The sequence below is a fragment of the Danio aesculapii genome, chromosome 8 (assembly GCF_903798145.1).
Source record: "Danio aesculapii chromosome 8, fDanAes4.1, whole genome shotgun sequence".
Lineage (NCBI taxonomy): Eukaryota > Metazoa > Chordata > Actinopteri > Cypriniformes > Danionidae > Danio > Danio aesculapii.
In genome coordinates this window covers 35,048,853-35,057,518 of record NC_079442.1, presented here as the reverse complement: position 1 = coordinate 35,057,518, position 8,666 = coordinate 35,048,853, and the positions used below count along the sequence as shown (strand labels likewise).

The following is an 8,666-nucleotide window of genomic DNA, read 5'->3' as shown; positions in this document are numbered from 1 at the left end:
TTGTGAATGTCTTCCATTTGTTATTGTTTTTGTTTTGTGTTTTTTTTTTCTCAATTATCTTTGGAATTTTTGTTTGTTGCCTGTTTTTGCTGTATTTGTAAATTACTAATGCATAATAAAAAAATTAAAAAAATAAAATTAAATAAAAAAAGCTCTTAATGAAATGGATGTACTAAGCTTTAGTTCAGTATTTTGTTTGTGTGTGTAACTTTTAGTATTTTAACGCACCCTACTATGGTACAAACGGCACTTGATAATGGCACTTCATAATTTTTAGGTTAGCTTCTACTGCCTTAAATTAGTTCCCCATTAGTTTCCAATGTGTACAAAAAGCAATCGATGACCTTTTATGCATGTAGGCATTTATTTATTTATTTTGTTTGTTTGTTGGTGTATTTACCCATCTTTCCAATTTTTTTTTAAATCCTATTAATAATGAGCAATTTTTTGCAATTATTAATTTAGATGTTTACATCATACAGCTTTTACATATTACATATAAGATTTATTGCAAAGAGCTTTGTGCACCCACATGATTGAGCCAAAGAAATAAAGACTGTTCACTATCGGTGTTATCACTTTTATATAATTTCTGTATAAAAACACCATGAACTAAACAAATTTTTATTGTTGATCTTGTTTCAAGCAGTGTTCAGTCATCTGAACTCTCCCCAGTTACTAAAAAAAAATAAAAGGGAAGAGAAAGGACATTACAAAATACAATGTATTAAATTAAGAATGGGTTAAAAATATGTCTTTAAATAAGGACAAAAACATACAACCTAGCTTTGTCTCTCTAGATTTACCAACTCACCACATGAAATGTTCACTTTATTTGAGCGTAAAATGTCAGCTTGAATGTCATCCATGCTCAAATGCAGGACATCAACATTATGCTATAAACAACATACAGAAGTTCACTTTAGACTGAATGTAAATCTTTTGTGAAAATATGTCAAAGGAAATGACCTCACCATGAAAGACTCAAACAGTGCAGTGCCCATAGCTCTGCGTACATGCTCTTCCACCACAGGATACATGCGCACAAAATGCTATCCAGACAATTACACATTCATATGAATACTTATATGACTTGTAAGATGTACTTATATGAAAGAAACACTCCACTTGCTAAATGACAATAATAAATGAAGAGTTCAGATGCAAAAACCTCTAAATGCCGTCTGAAATGTTCCCCTAAAATGAGCATTATTGTCAGCCCCCTTCGATTATGTTCAGTTTTTTTCACTTGAAAGGCAATGAAAAGAACTTATTTGTCACTATAAAAGTAAAATTACTGAGCCTACATGCAGAATTAAGAGAAAAATGCTAATTTTAGAAGAAAATATCAAATGGCTTTTAGAGGTTTTTGCATCTAAACTCTTCAAATATAGACACTCAATTTACAACTTCCCATAGAGCTAAATAGTTGAGTTTTAATATTTCTGAAATTATTCTGCCAGTCTCTGGGTCTGGTGGGATCACACTTAGCTTAGCATAAATCACTGAATAGCATTTTGCTCAAAAATAACCAAAGAGTTTCAATAATTGTCCTATTTTAAAGGGCCATGAACCCCCCCCCAACAGCAACACAAACAGGGCATGACTGCAGCAGGCACAATGATATTATGCAGCACCTGAAAATAGCAAACTTCCTTAATCATTACATTATTATGAGAGCATAGTTTCTAGCCATATTTGCCTACTAAATAAAAAAAAATTAGTGCACAATATAAATACAAAAGAATCAAGTTTTAAATGGAGAACTTTTTTGAGTGAGATGCTAATTATGGTCTAATCTGATTCAATGATTTATGCTAAGCTAAGCTAAAAGTGCTCCTGCCAGGCCCGGAGATTGGCTTGATGGACTAAAAAATGGTAAAACACAACTGTTAAACTTGCGGGGGGCTTAAAGTGTTAAGCTGCCGTTTTTGATTTCATTCTGATTGTCAGTGTCATCTTTCATGATGTCATCTTTCACCATCATCATCAAAACCTAAATAGCAATGATACTTTTGCTGCTATAGCTTTTAATATTTTATATTTATTGTTCTTGTTTTGGTAATTGCTTTGGTTTTAAGATTTTGTAACACGCAGATGACATTAACAGTAGATATTTAAACAGTACCTCTAAAGCCAGGCTAGCTTGTCTCTGTGAATCTGCATGTTGCTGGTTTCCCATTGCATACAGTAAGTGATGGATCACTCTGAGAGAAAGCAGCTCTTTGGATACATCCTCACTCCTTTGTGCCAAAATCCTGTAACATCACGTCAGTAAACAGGGCATAATAAACACACAGATCAGCATGGTTTATAATATTTTGCGTGCCATATGTCTTGGATGCATGACATGAGTATTTGAAGTGTTGATTTTACCTGATGGTTTTAGCAGAAGCTGCTTGCTGGAGAAGCGCAGGGAGAGAATCGGTTGTTTTGGCCACTTCTTGATCTAACAAGACAAAGAAACTGCTTCAGCTGAGTTTCAAATACAGCACAGGACTGTTTATGATTCTCATGTCAGATAAATCAATAATTGAGAAAAATGCTAATTCAAGGCACAATCCATGTTTGTTTCTCGTCTATTTTGTTTGTTGCTCTGAATGAAACTACAAAGAATAAAAGGTAGTTGGATTTGAGGAGGTCTCCATGCTGCAATGTGATCATAATGCAAAGCAGTATTGTTATTGGAGAACTGCTGTTTTGGTTGCAAATAGCAAACAAATGGAGAGAAAATGAGCAACAGAGCTTACCCTCCAGGATCTTGTGTTTGGGGATTCTTTCTTTAGTTGGTTTGAGAAAAGCCACCAGACCCCTGAGCAAAGCCTGTCCAACCTCAGAATGCATGAGCTCTGTTATCAGTTCTATGGCTGGAAAGAAATTAGGTAGTGAGCATCACAAGAGAGTAAACAACCGACAATGAAAAATCTGAAATGAGCAAATTGCCTTCATGTTGCACTTCTAAATGTGGAGACCTCAGCAGATTCAGTAAGGGTTCCACAATGCTGTGATGGGCTGATTTGACAATGGGCTAAAAGTGACAGAAAGATTTTATATGTATAGTATACAGTATATGAAGTCACATTCTCCATGCAGAAAAAAAAAACACATGAAGTCACATGAATATGTACAAAACCACACGTTTGTGATTTTAACATGTGATTGCACACTAAATTATATACACACTATATCTATGAATCAAAGATGAAAAGAGGCATATTTAGCAAAACAATAATCATTTGGTGATTTTTTAAAGAGTCTAAAATACTAATTAAATCGAATTTTAAATCATACCTGGACATACAATATACTTGTTGGGATAATTTACCCAAAATTGAAAATTACTTCCTTGTTTACTCTTCCTTATGTGGTTTTAACCATTTCTGAGTTTCTTTCTTCTGTTGAACACAAAAGAAGATACTTTGAAAAATGCTGATTGCTGGCACCCATTGACCTGCATAGTAGAAACAAATTACAATGGAAGTTAAAGGGTGCCAGATACCAGCATTCTTCAAAATATCTTATAACAGAAGAAAGAAACTCAAATAGGTTTTGAACAAGTGAAGAGTGTGTAAATGACGACATAATTTTTTTTGGGGGGGGGGGGTGAACTATAAACAACTTAATTAAACATTTGTTGCTAATGACATTTGGTATGATCATTCAAGTGCATGAGTCAATGCAGCTTCACATAGAAGGTTATAGTAAATTGAAACAGTGTCAGTCCAGTTTTCAGAGTTGAAGTTCAGTTTAGTTCAGCTCAGAGTGGTTTAACTTTCACTGCTGAAAGTCCAAACACAGAAGAGCAAATCAATGATTAAACAATGGTAAATATTAAATATTACATAACAATGATTTCTGAAGGATCATGTAATATTGTAGACCTAAAAATTCAGCTTTGGATCCCAGAATTTAAAGCTGCAGGCTATAAAAACAGCTACACTGAACTTGGACAGCAAAATGGGCAGATTCTGGAAGCTATAATAAATTATTTGATGAGTATTTTGAGCTGAAACTTTAGACATTCTGGAGACAACAAAGTCTTATCTTACATCTTCTGAAAGAGGTAAAATAGGTGCCCTTTAAATGTATTCATTATGACAAATGATTTTCCTTAACAGGCATTCAATATGTTTTCTATAAAAACATAACTATACATTCATTTTGATGTGGAAGTCACATCTTTGACCCACATAGTAGAGTTCTGTAAACAGTTCAAAACTCCTCTGCAAATTCTCATCCTGTTATTGTACACTGTGGTACCTGAACTATACGCAGGATCTGCAAAACAAGCTGTTGTGCTCGTGGTGAAGTGCAGGTCAGCAGGGCGATCAGCCCTTTGTACACCTGATTCTGGTATTTGGGATTTCCGTGTGCCAAAGACTCGAGAAGGGCGGCTGCGGTCTCCTGAGTCTCCTCCGTCTCAGACTTGGCCAAACATTCAGCTACGGCCTTCACACCTGTCAATCACAGAACAACAGATGTGAGCGCTGAAATCAGTTCATGATCCAGTGTATGTATGTGTATACTGTTGTCTGCCAAGATCCTCAAATGGATCCAGATTGGGGTTTTAACCTCACAAAATATTTCATGGAAATCTTGCAAACTCTCATTTCTTAATGTATCGCTGCAAAATGAGCTGGAGCTGTTTCACTTTTTTGATTGTCAGTTTGAGGTGCTGTTGAATACCGTAGCTTTCACAGACAAGCTCTTTATATTTTTGGCCCGTGTTGCTGATGATCTGAAGCAGGCGAAGAGCTTCGGTCTTGTCCTCTTCTTTGAGTTTGTCCTGTCCTAGAATCTCCAGCAGGGTCAGCACTCCACCAACCTCCAGAAACTCCATCATGTACTGATGACTGATCAAACAAACAAAACCAAAAACTCCATTCTGCCATCACATTGCATTACATTCTGTTTTATTTTGCTCTTTTTCCAAGGTTTTACTTCTACAGGGTTTCATCAAGTCAAATTTAAGACTTTTAAAGACCCTTTTAAGACCATTAAGAATGAAATGTTAGACTTATTCAGGGTTAATAATTTTTTCTAAAGGCCTGGTATTATCATAAGGAATCGTGAAATTATTTTTAGCTTTATTTTTATTTAATTTGGGGAATTTGCTGTAAAAATATCTAGCAGCTGTTGTGAATTGTATCTCTGCAATTAAAAAAACTAAATATAAAAAAAATAAACAAGATATATAGTTGGTCATTGGATGGATGTCGGCCCAAATTCAGTAGCTTTCCTTGGACAAAGCAAAATTAAGAGCTGTTTAAAACTATTTAAGACCCACAACACAATATTTCAGTGAATTTAAGACTTTATAAAACCCAGCCATTCTAGAGCCAAAGCTTATATTCTGGCAATTAAGTGAAGTGCAATTTATTGAATCTTTTTAAATTTTTTTTATTTAGCATATTTCACCACAAGTGCTGAAGTTATATTCAGAAGATTTGTTTTCTTTTTTACTTGCTGCTGGCAGAGAGGAAAACGCCCACCGCTCTCAACTGAAGGTCTAGACATGTTCCAAACATGTATCTGGAAACACAACATTTAAGGATAGACACAACTACTGAAATTTTAAACATGTAAAGTGTTAGTTAGATGTTTAAGGGGTAACTCATTTTTAAAGCACAGAGAAGTAATAAAAAAAGGAGAACGCTTGCAAATTCTCAGTTGATCTGGATTTACTAGGTATGAAGATATATAAAATGTCAATATTTGTTTTATTCCATCAAGGTATTTGGTTTATTATTACTATCTCATTTATTCATTCATTCATTCTCTTTTCGGCTTAGTCCCTTTATTGATCTGGGGCTGCCATAGCGGAATAAACCGGAGCACCTAGAGGAAACCCATGCAAACTCCACACAGAAATGCTAACTGACCCAGCCGAGGCTTGAACCAGAAACCTTCTTGCAGTGAGGTGATTGTGCTACCCACTGAACCACCGTGACACCCATATTATTATTATTTTCACATTTCAAATAGAAACATAATTTAAATACATACATGAAGAGTAATTATAAGGTATGATAGTCATAAAAAAATTACTTGTATCAGTTACTTTTTTTTGGACCACATAGGAAACTAATGAGGAACTTTTAAGTAAATTTAAGTTTTGTTTGTGTAAACTAAAAGTGTATTTTAGTGTTGTTGTTTTTTCATTACAAAATGTACATTTTAAGCTTTATTTCCACTTAAGCAATAATCTGACATAGGTATTTAAAAAAAAACATTTAAGTATGTGCATTAAGACATTTAAAGATTTATGACAGACAGTATATATTAGAAATTATTATTTCAGGTTTAGATTTTTTTCAGAAAATGGCAAAAAAAATAGTCTGAAAACTTTTATTTTTACTTATATTTTAACTAATATTACTTTTTAAAATCTTTTATTTGTTGTTAGGGTTAGGTTAAAACTTTTATGAGATATGAAAAAAAGTTTAAAACAAAACATTCCTATTGCATTTAAAATAAATATAATCATGACACATTTTTGTTATTATAAAACTCAATGGAAACACTTTTATTTGATATTTGAAAAGAAATATAAGGTGATTAACAGGTGGTGAGTGTTTTACCCAAACACAGCTATACAATGTAAATCCAGGGGAAATGAGAATCTTGGAGTGCTCTTATTTTTTTCCTACAAACATATTGAGGTAAAGTTGATTTTATATTCACACATTCAGACTTTCTCCTTACTAATATAAATTTCAGAAAATTATTCTTTGCAAATAGTGAAATCTAAATAGTGAAATCATATTAGCAGCCTATGACTATCAAAGTACAACACTGTTCACAGTCAAATAAATAACGTTAATGAGGTCATATTTACATGTGATTTCAGAACGATGTATAGGGAGCATGTCACACGTTGTCACTGAACGAATGTGCGAATATAAAATCAACTTTACCTCAGTGTAAAACATTAGCATAATGTGTGGATACGTTAGTCTTAACCAGGCAGTGAGTCGAGAGAGGAACAGGCTGGCGACTTGGGCAAACTCCAGCTCCAGTTCAGGGCACGTCTTTCCTGTGTTCTTGTCCAGAAACTCCCTCAGCATTCGACTGCGCACTGTTTTATTGGCCTGGTCCCACTCATGGAGAAAACACATGACCTGACTGATGGACAGCTGCTCCTTACTGCTGAACATGACTCGAGCATGTCAACAACTGCAGAAGAATTAAACACAGATGTCTGTAACGTTACCTCTAATGTAAAACGGTTATGAATAGATTCAAAACATTATATTGTTTTTTTTTTATAGCACATAAATTAAGATTAATAAAATATGAAGACATAACATGTTATAACCGCCATTATTCATCTTAATCTATATATCTGAAAGCTGTATCGTATGTTTTAAAGTTTTGTTTTCAATAATAAAACAGCTGTGTCTGATTGTGGTTGTTTTCCACATATTATATACATTTTTCTTTAAACGAAGAATAAAAATTTGTTACTTTAACATTTGAGTTTTCGCTGTTTTATTGTGTTTATGAAACAACGCATTTGGAAATCACGACCCGTTTCTTACCTTCACTTCCGCCGATGTTTGTCGTTGCCATGGTTACTGACTGAGCTTTACGGTGTCTGTTAAGGCACATTCACAGTAGGCCAGTGGACCATGGCTCTCAAGTCTCACGCATTCACCGTGAGACACAAGCATTTCAACTTCTACTATAAATTATTAATCATACCATTGTGTTGAGATTTTCACAGATCTGTTTTCTTTAACAATGGCCAATCCCACATTTTTTCTAGAAATCTGCTGCAATTTTTATTCTCCTTTTCTAAATTTTCATCTTCAACCTTTAGTTACAACTTTTTATGCACATAAATAAACTTCTCGTCGTTTTTCATTTTGACTGATTTGAGCAACCATATAAACAACAAAACACACACTCACAGGCCAATTTATTAGGTACACCTTATGTACCGAGTTGGACCCCCTTTTGCCTTCAGACTCGTGGCATTCAACAAGGGACTGGAAATATTCCTCAGAGATTTTGGTCCATATTGACATGATAGCATCACACAGTTGCTACAGATTTGTCGACTGCACATCCATGATGCGAATCTCCCGTTCCACCACATCCGAAAGGTGCTCTATTGGATTGACATCTGGTGACTGTTGAGGATATTTGAGTACAGTGAACTCATTGTCATGGTTAAGAAACCAGCCTGAGATGTTTCGTGTTTTATGACATGGCACATTATCCTGCTGGAAGTAGCCATCAGAAGATGGGTCACTGTGGTCATAAAGGGATGGACATGGTCAGCAACAATACTCAGGTAGGCTGTGGCAGTTGACACGATGCTCAATTGGTACTTATGAGCCCAAAGTGTGCCAAGAAAATAGCCCCCACACCATTACACCACCATCACCAGCCTGAACTGATGATACAAGGCAGGATGGATCCATGCTTTCATGCTGTTGATGCCAAATTCTGACTCTACCATCCAAATGTCGCAGCAGAAATCGAGCTCATCAGACCAGGCAACGTTTTTCCAGTCTTCTATTGTCTAATTTTGTTGAGCCTGTGTGAATTGTAGCCTCAGTTTCCTGTTCTTAGCTGACAGGAGTGGCACCCAGTGTGGTCCTCTGCTGATGTAGCCGATTCGCCTTAAGGTTTTCACGCGTTGTGAGTTCAGAGAAGCT

At 35.1% G+C, this 8,666-nt stretch overlaps 1 protein-coding gene across 1 annotated transcript; it reads right to left on the bottom strand.

Moving 5' to 3' along the window:
- Positions 1–523: 523 nt before the first annotated feature.
- Positions 524–7,565, bottom strand: armh1 (armadillo like helical domain containing 1). The gene is made up of 12 exons (XM_056464461.1): positions 7,542–7,565; positions 6,952–7,176; positions 5,464–5,532; positions 4,687–4,853; positions 4,261–4,457; positions 2,944–3,028; positions 2,751–2,867; positions 2,377–2,449; positions 2,129–2,258; positions 975–1,052; positions 815–896; positions 524–678 (listed from the first exon to the last, which is right to left on the bottom strand). The coding sequence occupies exons 2-12, from the start codon at positions 7,155–7,157 to the stop codon at positions 653–655; spliced, it is 1,230 nt and encodes a 409-aa protein (XP_056320436.1). The 5' UTR covers positions 7,158–7,176; positions 7,542–7,565; the 3' UTR covers positions 524–652.
- Positions 7,566–8,666: the final 1,101 nt, after the last annotated feature.